Below are 10,463 nucleotides of genomic sequence, written 5' to 3' on the forward strand. Positions count from 1 at the left end.
GCCGAGGCCTCCACCAGAGGGGACCGACCGAGTCCTCCTCCAAAAGCTGCACCCAAACAGGGCCCAGGTGAGTTCGGTCTGTTTATTGCCCTGGGGTTTAATTTCTTCTCTGGGCCCTGGTTTTGGGGCCTCGGTTTAACATGTTCCTGTTCGATTGTGACCGTTGTGATTTAACCAGGTTAAAGCCTGGGGTTAAAGTAGCCCGGCCTGCAATGTTATACAAACACATTAACCCAGAGTGAGACAAACAGGGGCCGAGAGGAGATTAACGTCTGAAACGTGAACTCCTGTACGGGCTTCGAGGGTTTGTTATATTTTCAAAATGATGCTTGTGTTTCGGGGAGATGCGACATCTTTGAGGGGACAGAGCGACCATTTGAGGGGCTTTGATGGAGTAAATAAGGAGAAACTGTTTCCAGTGGCAGGGGGTCGGTAATCAGAGGACACAGATTCAAAATAATTGTTAAAAGAGCCAGAGGTGAGATGAGGAAGGATTATTTTTTATGCAGCGAGTTGTAATGATCTGCAATTCACTGCCTGAGAGGGAGGTGGAAGCAGATTCAATAGTAACTTTCAAAAGGGAATTAGATAATTCCTGGAAAAGGAAAACTGTTTTGGCTACGGGGAAAGATCAGGATAATTGGACTATTTGGTGAGCTTTTCAAAAGGGCCGACACCTGCACGATGGGCCGAATGGCTTCCTTTTGTGATGGATCATTCTGTGATTTTGCTGGGGGTTCACGTCAGCCATTTTGCGGCAGGTGCATGTCTGAATGCCATTTTGTGGGGTCTTTTGCTCAAAGTCCGACTCACCATTTTGTGTAAACTTCATATCGAGTCTCCCAAGTCAGGCTCCTCCCCGCTCCACGCACCCACCCACACACGCAGGGTTCACTGGACCAAACAGTCACGTCTGCAGTGCCGTTTGGAGGAGGAGGGATGTAATTTCAAGGATCCTTTAGTCAATATTTTAAAACACTCACACCATTTAAAATAATAACGAGACCAGGCCTGAGCTGAAGTAAGTGGTGGAGTTTTATTGACACAGCACACAGACAACAACTTACATTTATATTGCACCTTTATTGTAGTAAAACGTCACAGGGCGCTTCACAGAAGCGAATCATGTGACACCGAGCAACACAAGGAGGTAATCGGACAAGTGACCAAAAGCTTGGGGAAAGAGGTAGTTTTTAACAAGCGTCTTAAAGGCGGAGAGGTTCAGGGAGGGAATTCCAGAGATTGGGGCCGAGACAGCTAAAGGCACGGCCACCAATGATGGAGCAATGGCAATGGGGGATGTGCAAGAGGCCAGAATTGGAGGAACGCAGAGATTTTGGAGGGTTGCAGGGACACTTGTTACAGATACCGACTCCTCACTGGGAGCGATACACACTGTACAGAGGGACATTTTTACCCTGGGCACTTCCTGTCTGTACATTGACCCAGTGTCCCACTGCAGCCCAGTCTGAGCCCCATCCTGGGCCCTTCCTCTCTGTACATTGATCCAGTGTCCCACTGCAGCCCAGACTGAGCCCCATCCTGGGCCCTTCCTGTCTGTACATTGACCCAGTGTCCCACTGCAGCCCAGACTGAGCCCCATCCTGGGCCCTTCCTCTCTGTACATTGACCCAGTGTCCCACTGCAGCCCATACTGAGCTCCACCCTGGGCCCTTCCTGTCTGTACATTGACCCAGTGTCCCACTACAGCCCATACTGAGCTCCACCCTGGGCCCTTCCAGTCTGTACATTGACACAGTGTCCCACTGCAGCCTAGACTGAGCCCCACCCTGGGCCCTTCCTGTCTGTACATTGACCCAGTGTCCCACTGCAGCCCAGACTGAGCCCCACCCTGGGCCCTTCATGTCTGTACATTGACCCAGTGTCCCACTGCAGCCCAGACTGAGCCCCACCCTGGGCCTTTCCTGACTGTACATTGACCCAGTGTCCTATTGCAGCCCAGACTGAGCCCCACCCTGGGCCCTTCCAGTCTGTACATTGACCCAGTGTCCCACTGCAGCCCAGACTGAGCCCCACCCTGGCCCTTCCTGTCTGTACATTGACCCAGTGTCCCACTGCAGCCCAGACTTAGCCCCACCCTGGGCCCTTCCTCTCTGTACATTGACCCAGTGTCCCACTGCAGCCCAGACTGAGCCCCACACTGCGCCCTTCCTCTCTGTACATTGACCCAGTGTCCCACTGCAGCCCAGACTGAGCCCCACCCATGGCCATTCCTGTCTGTGCATTGACCCAGTTTCCCACTGCAGCCCAGATTGAGCCCCACCCTGGGCCCTTCCTGTCTGTACATTGACCCAGTGTCCCACTGCAGCCCAGACTGAGCCCCACCCTGGGCCCTTCCTGTCTGTACATTGACCCAGTGTCCCACTGCAGCCCAGACTGAGCCCCACCCTGGGCCCTTCCTGTCTGTACATTGACCCAGTGCCCCACTGCAGCCCAGACTGAGCCCCACTCTGGGCCATTCCTGTCTGTACATTGACCCAGTGTCCCACTGCAGCACAGACTGAGCCCCACCCTGGGCCCTTCCTGTCTGTACATTGACCCAGTGTCCCACTGCAGCCCAGACTGAGCTCCACCCTGGGCCCTTCCTGTCTGTACATTGACCCAGTGTCCCACTGCAGCCCAGACTGAGCTCCACCCTGGGCCCTTCCTGTCTGTACATTGACCCAGTGTCCCACTGCAGCCCAGACTGAGCCCCACCCTGGGCCCTTCCTGTCTGTACATTGACCCAGTGTCCCACTGCAGCCCAGACTGATCCCACCCTGGGCCCTTCCTGTCTGTACATTGACCCACTGTCCCACTGCAGCCCAGACTGAGCCCCACCCTGGGCCCTTCCTGTCTGTACATTGACCCAGTGTCCCACTGCAGCCCAGACCGAGCCCCACCCTGGGCCCTTCCTGTCTGTACATTGACCCAGTGTCCCACTGCAGCCCAGACTGAGCCCCACCCTGGGCCCCTCCTGTCTGTACATTGAACCAGTGTCCCACTGCAGCCCAGACTGAGCCCCACCCTGGGCCCTTCCTGTCTGTACATTGACCCAGTGTCCCACTGCAGCCCAGACTGAGCCCCACCCTGGGCCCTTCCTGTCTGTACATTGACCCAGTGTCCCACTGCAGCCCAGACTGAGCCCCACCCTGGGCCCTTCCTGTCTGTACATTGACCCAGTGTCCCACTACAGCCCAGACTGAGCCCCACCCTGGGCCCTTCCTGTCTGTACATTGACCCAGTGTCCCACTGCAGCCCAGACTGAGCCCCACCCTGGGCCCTTCCTGTCTGTACATTGACCCAGTGTCCCACTGCAGCCCAGACTGAGCCCCACCCTGGGCCTTTCCTGACTGTACATTGACCCAGTGTCCTATTGCAGCCCAGACTGAGCCCCACCCTGGGCCCTTCCAGTCTGTACATTGACCCAGTGTCCCACTGCAGCCCAGACTGAGCCCCACCCTGGCCCTTCCTGTCTGTACATTGACCCAGTGTCCCACTGCAGCCCAGACTTAGCCCCACCCTGGGCCCTTCCTCTCTGTACATTGACCCAGTGTCCCACTGCAGCCCAGACTGAGCCCCACCCTGCGCCCTTCCTCTCTGTACATTGACCCAGTGTCCCACTGCAGCCCAGACTGAGCCCCACCCATGGCCATTCCTGTCTGTGCATTGACCCAGTTTCCCACTGCAGCCCAGATTGAGCCCCACCCTGGGCCCTTCCTGTCTGTACATTGACCCAGTGTCCCACTGCAGCCCAGACTGAGCCCCACCCTGGGCCCTTCCTGTCTGTACATTGACCCAGTGTCCCACTGCAGCCCAGACTGAGCCCCACCCTGGGCCCTTCCTGTCTGTACATTGACCCAGTGCCCCACTGCAGCCCAGACTGAGCCCCACTCTGGGCCCTTCCTGTCTGTACATTGACCCACTGTCCCACTGCAGCCCAGACTGAGCCCCACCCTGGGCCCTTCCTGTCTGTACATTGACCCAGTGTCCCACTGCAGCCCAGACCGAGCCCCACCCTGGGCCCTTCCTGTCTGTACATTGACACAGTGTCCCACTGCAGCCCAGACTGAGCCCCACCCTGGGCCCCTCCTGTCTGTACATTGAACCAGTGTCCCACTGCAGCCCAGACTGAGCCCCACCCTGGGCCCTTCCTGTCTGTACATTGACCCAGTGTCCCACTGCAGCCCAGACTGAGCCCCACCCTGGGCCCTTCCTGTCTGTACATTGACCCAGTGTCCCACTGCAGCCCAGACTGAGCCCCACCCTGGGCCCTTCCTGTCTGTACATTGACCCAGTGTCCCACTACAGCCCAGACTGAGCCCCACCCTGGGCCCTTCCTGTCTGTACATTGACCCAGTGTCCCACTGCAGCCCAGACTGAGCCCCACCCTGAGCCCTTCCTGTCTGTACATTGACCCAGTGTCCCAATGCAGCCCAGACTGAGCCCCACCCTGGGCCCTTCCTGTCTGTGCATTGACCCAGTGTCCCACTACAGCCCAGACTGAGCCCCACTCTGGGCCCTTCCTGTCTGTACATTGACCCAGTGCCCCATTGGTGATCATCCAGCCCCGGATATCCGGCAGAATCAGCGCTGTGGGACCGGGTGACTGAGTCTCGTGACCCTGTCGCTGGGCCTCTGACGTCACAATGGGAGACGACGCTCGCTCAGCTCGAGCTGGAAACCGTTAAAGGGCCGTTCGGATTTCAACCTGGAGCGCGGCCGGTTAAAGGGGAGGGACAGAGAATCGGCCAAAAATGTTCATATCATGAGACCAGGAATGGTTATAAATTGAAATGTTCATATAATGAGACCAGGAATGGTTATTAATTGAAATGTTCATATAATGAGACCAGGAATGGTTATAAATTGAAATGTTCATATAATGAGACCAGGAATGGTTATAAATTGAAATGTTCATGGAATGAGACCAGGAATGGTTTCAATTGAAATGTTCATATAATGAGACCAGGAATGGTTATAAATTGAAATGTTCATATAATGAGACCAGGAATGGTTATAAATTGAAATGTTCATGTGATGAGACCAGGAATGGTTATAAATTGAAATGTTCATATAATGAGACCAGGAATGGTTATGAATTGAAATGTTCATATAATGAGACCAGGAATGGTTATGAATTGAAATGTTCACACTCCCACTCTCAGTCCGGGTCTGGATTCCCGCAGTGACTCCAGGTGTCTCTTTCCATTTGGACTGAACAGATTCCCCCTCAGCCTGAAACAGATTAAAGATTAAACAGGAAATAAACAGATGGAACAACAGTGTAAATAACAGGGAGACTGGGGTTAATATTTCAATAATAATTACAGACAAAAAAGGGACTGAATCCCATTGATATTTTATTTATTACATTGAACATTAACACAAACACTTACCGGATCCGCTTCAGACTCCTGCGGGTCAGTATGAGGGAACGGAGAGCGGGGACAGATCGGTCTGTGAAGGAGTTTGATCCAAGGTTCAGATCCGTCAGTGACCGGTTTGTACTGAGAGCGGAGGAGAGATCATCGGTACAAGAATCTGTGAGACCGACATCATCCAGACTGGGGATCGGAGAGAGAGAAATAACAGGAATCAGGGTAAATCCCCAGTGTTGATCAATAAGACTAATACTGATATTAATAAACACTGTACATTATTAGTAACACTATTACTGATAATAAACACTGTACATTGTTATTAGTAATAGCACTATTACTTGTACTAATAATAAAGTGCAGTGTCAGATATTCAGTTATTATAAACACAATCTCACACAGTCTGATACTTACTGCAGTTTCTGTATTTTACAGTCCGGGTTCCTCAGAGCCGCAGACAATAGTTTCACTCCTGAATCTCCCAGTTTATTATTACCCAGATTCAGATCCGTCAGTGACCGGTTTGTACTGAGAGCGGAGGAGAGATCCTCGGTGCAAGAATCTGTGAGATCGTTATCCCATAACCTATAGATCAGAGAGAGAGAGAGACGAGCAGAGAAAACAGGAATCAGAGTAAATTCCCAGTATTTATTTGTATTATGCTTGCTTATACTGACATTAATATACGGTGTTAGACATCCGGTTATTATAAACACAATCTCACACAGTCTGAAACTTACCCCAATTCCTGTATTTTACAGTCCGGGTTTCCCAGAGCCGCAGACAGTAGTTTCATTCCTGAATCTCCCAGTTTATTTCTCCCCAGTCTAATCACACAAACAGACAGAGAGTGAGAAACAAACTGAATCCAATCCCCGATCTGATACAATTTCTCTCTGATATCACAGGAAACAATTGAAAAATCTTCAGGAAATTAATAACCAGATTTCCCTGTCACTGACAATGAATCTCTCTCTGTCCAATGCCCCATATATTCACGGACTGTCAGTAAATGTATTGATTAAATAAAGTGCTGTCTGTGTGAAGTCTTTAAATGTCCCTCAGTCCGGTCTCATTCCCGAATGATCAGAATTACCCTCCTGGACGGTCCCTTCATGTTTGGGGAAACTTGTCTCATTTCTGCTGCTTCTTAAGGCCCAGATTTTAAGGGAATGTGATGATTTTCCCTGCATTAAATGATAAAGCGGTGATTTCCTGTACTTTATGCAGTATTATATTAATCTGTATAATATCTCGGAGTGAGTTATATTGTGAAACGGCGCTAACGGCTGCTGTAAAATCCGTCCCACAGGATTTCATGTGACAAGGAGAATTTATTCTGTCCCGTTACATGTTTTAAATGTCCCTTTACTCCAAGTTTATAGGGGAGGGGAGGCTCTCTCTTTATTCCCACTAAACTGGCTCCACATTTATTTCAGGTTGAACGGGCCTGGCAATTTATGGGGAATTTTCTGAAGTTCCGTCGCTGAGCGGGGCATCACAGACAGGGGGGCAGATTATGGGAAATTCCCTGGTTCACTGCCCCCTGGTTTACCCAGGATCCTCCCGCTGTGTGTGAGGCCCCACCGCTGGCCGGTGTGTGTCTGTACTCCTGGGCTAATACCCTTCAACCCGTGAGATTGGAACCTTTTTACCGGCAGATTTCAGCTCCCAAATCCTACTGAAATGTCGGCCTGGATTAATGAGCGAGGGGCCTGAATCCACGACCTTCTGACTCAGAGGCACGAGTGCTGCCAGCTGGGTGAAGAGATGGTGGATGTATTGGAGAGTGTGAAGGGCTGTGTCATTGATGAGTTAAGATAACGGACCGACGTCCTGCGGGGAAAGCTCAGCTCACCCACTGGCGGTTGACTGCCCGAAAGCTGTGTTTTGCTCTTTGTTACTGAATGTTTGGTGTTTCTGCTTCCCTCTCCTACACATGTTGACAGTCCGGTGACCGTCACTTGTCCCCACACCTCGGTAAGAGGGTGGAATGATCCAACACAAGGACCGCTGCAGTTAGTGTCGGTCTACGTGTAAGTAACAGTGAGAAGGAGTCTCTTCAATGGACGTATCTCAGGCAGTGAGACAAACAGCAATATCATTTATTGCAATTAAATTATCAGACTCTTTCAGTGACCTGTATTTACTGATCCGATGAAGAATGTAAAATCCCCACTTGTTCACAAGGATCCATTTCAGATTCTCCAGTTCTTAGGGAATTACTAACCGACCCTCTTATCATTTGTCATATTTGTGTTGAATCTGCTTTTCTCTGGTTTATCTGAACTGTTTGTTTCCCTTCATTACGGAGCAACAATACAATCCGTGACTGTTGTACAATTGGCCCAACAGTTACCTCAACACTTGACACTTGTGCAGTCCGGGTCCCAGCCGCTGGAGTCCTTCACATTGAATGGAGCAGTTCTCTAGATCGAGGTGTTTTATTGTATCACAGAGTCCAATAACATGAGACAGCACCGCACAGTCAATCGGGGTCAGTTGCAATGTTCGCCCTGAGTCCCTGTCTCCAAATATAAGTGTTCCCACAGATCCCACTGTGGCCCTAGCCAGTGTTTGATTCTGAGACTCAAACAGGTAGTGGAATGCGTTCAGGAGGTTCCTTTTACCAGTTTGACTCTCTGTGTTTCCAATCTGTCCTTCAACCTTCTCCTTCACCCAGTCAATCACTCCGCAGATCGTTTGATGAAGAAATGGACCCAGAAACTCCTCCAGGGGCCGAGCTGACTGTGGGGAGGAGAGACCAACAACAAAACGGAGAAATATCTCAAATCGTCCATCTTCCTTGCTGTGGGCTTCACTGAGGAGTTTCCGGATGTCCCCTCGATCTGGAGTCAGGAATTGTGCGAGTGCAGCTACAAACTCTTGGATGGTGAGGCGCGGGAATGTGTAAACCACACTCTGGGCAGAATCATCTCTCTCCAAAAGTTCCATCATGAACCCAGACAGAAACTGGGAAGGTTGCAGATTGTACTTGATTAAATCTCCATTTCCAAACACAATCTTCTTCTCGAAGACTCCAGTGAAGGCCATCTCACCGATCTTCAGTAACACATCACGGGGGGATTCAATCTCTCGGCCATGGTTTTTCAGAATGTTGTAAATATAGTAGGAATATAGTTGGGTGATGGTCTTGGGAACTCGCTGCTGTTTCCCGTCTCTTTGTGTGAAGAAGGGACCCAGTGACAGACCGAGGATCCAGCAGTAGGAAGGGTTGTAACACATGGTGTACAGGATCTCGTTCTCCTCCACATGTTTGAAAACAGCTGCTGCCACCGACTGATCTTCAAAAAACTTGTTGAAATATTCCTTCCGTTCCTCACCAACAAATCCCAAGATTTCAGCCCAGACACTGATCTCAGCCTTTTCCAATAAATGTAATGCAGTGGGTCGGCTGGTCACTAGAACTGAACATCCTGGGAGCAGCTTGTGCTGTATTAAACTGTACACAATGTCAGACACTTCACACCGGTCTTCAGGATCTGTGCACATGTAATCAGCCTCTGTATTTATCCGATTGTTATCAAAATCGATACTGTCCTTGAATTCATCTAAACCATCGAATATAAACAGTAATCCCTCTGGGTTCTTCCAGAGCTCTGCCAAAATATTCCTCAAGTATGGATACAGATCCAGTATCAGATTCCTCAAGTTTATTCTACAGTTAATGGCGTTCAAATCCCGGAATTTAAAACTGAAAACAAATTGAAAGTGTGGGTATATTTTCCCAGTGGCCCAGTCATAAACAATCTTTTGTACCATTGTTGTTTTTCCAATCCCCGGGACTCCGCTCACTGCTGCTGAACTCCCAGATTTGGATTTTCTCCGGGAAAAACTGCTCTGGAACAATTGATCAGTTCGGATTTTTCCCAGTTCTCTCCAGAGATGTTTCTCTCTCCACTCTTCATGGTCTCGGCCTCTTGCCAGCAGTTCATGTTCTACAAGTGTCCGATCTCGAACAGTAGAAATGACCGTTAGCTCAGTGTATAGAGTGACCAGCTGGAAAATCTTAACCTTCTCCTTTATTAGGATCGTGTTCACTCTCAGTGTTTCAGTTTGGACCCGGAGTGTTTCCTTGTGTTTCTGTTGAACATCTTCAATTAGAACAGACAGAAAGTGGTTTGTATTGGCTGAAAAAGAACAACTTCTCACACTCGCTTCAGTATTCAGTAAAATGTTGCGGAAATGGGAATTAGCATATTGTGTGCACTGGGTGAGAGACAGACTGTGAATGGACAGAAGTCCCACAGTTATTGTATCAGACCTCGGGCAGGTTATCTGGGATATTGTGGGCATTGGGAGAGGGACAGACTGTGAATGGACAGAAGTTCCACTGTTATTGTATCAGTCCTCGGGCAGGTTATCTGGGATATTGTGGGCATTGGGAGAAGGACAGACTGTGAATGGACAGAAGTTCCATTGTTATTGGGCAGATTATCTGGGGTGTTGTGTGAACTGAGAGAGGGACAGACTGAATAGACTGGAGTTAAATTCTTATTGTTTCAGGGTCCGAGCAGGTCATCTGAGGTTTTCGCTGTGCCTCTAGCGTCACCGTGTCACAGTTAAAGATTACTGCCATTCTGAAGGTACAAAAGGGAATCAGAGAGATGATTTAAGGTGTTAGAGGAGTTTAGGTTGAGGGAATGTTGAGAGTGTTTGATGTATTTTGTTTGGGCAATAGACTTCGGTATTGAAATATTTCAATGACATTCCCATCATTAGTAAGGATGTAAGAATATAAGAATATATAAAATGGGAGCGGAAGTGGGCCATATGGTCCCTCGAGCCTGCTCCACCATTGAATAAGATTATGGCTGATCCACTTTTCCACCCTATCCCCATATCCATAGATTCCATTCATGTCCAAAAATCTATCAAACTCCATCTTGAATATACTCAACGGATACAGGAAACTGGCTCACAATCAACAAAATAATGAAAAATGGAGAGAAATGAAAGTCAGAAATATGAATGGAAATCAAGGTAATTCTCTCACCCAAAGGGTCAGAGAGCAGGAGTCCAGTTACCAGGGAACAACACGAAAGGGGCTGTGTAACTGAA

The 10,463-nt window shown here is 49.6% G+C and overlaps 1 protein-coding gene across 1 annotated transcript; it reads right to left on the reverse strand.

The window, feature by feature from the left end:
- Positions 1 to 1,017: 1,017 nt before the first annotated feature.
- LOC137314543 (NACHT, LRR and PYD domains-containing protein 3-like) lies at positions 1,018 to 9,496 on the reverse strand (the record flags this gene model as incomplete). The annotated part of the gene is made up of 5 exons (XM_067979846.1): positions 1,018 to 5,238; positions 5,400 to 5,567; positions 5,796 to 5,966; positions 6,122 to 6,208; positions 7,741 to 9,496. Coding segments are annotated over 5 exons (2,270 nt in total), but the record flags the coding sequence as incomplete, so codon positions are not given.
- Between the last annotated feature and the right edge of the window lie 967 nt (positions 9,497 to 10,463).

The sequence above is a fragment of the Heptranchias perlo genome, unplaced genomic scaffold (assembly GCF_035084215.1).
Source record: "Heptranchias perlo isolate sHepPer1 unplaced genomic scaffold, sHepPer1.hap1 HAP1_SCAFFOLD_52, whole genome shotgun sequence".
Taxonomy (NCBI): domain Eukaryota; kingdom Metazoa; phylum Chordata; class Chondrichthyes; order Hexanchiformes; family Hexanchidae; genus Heptranchias; species Heptranchias perlo.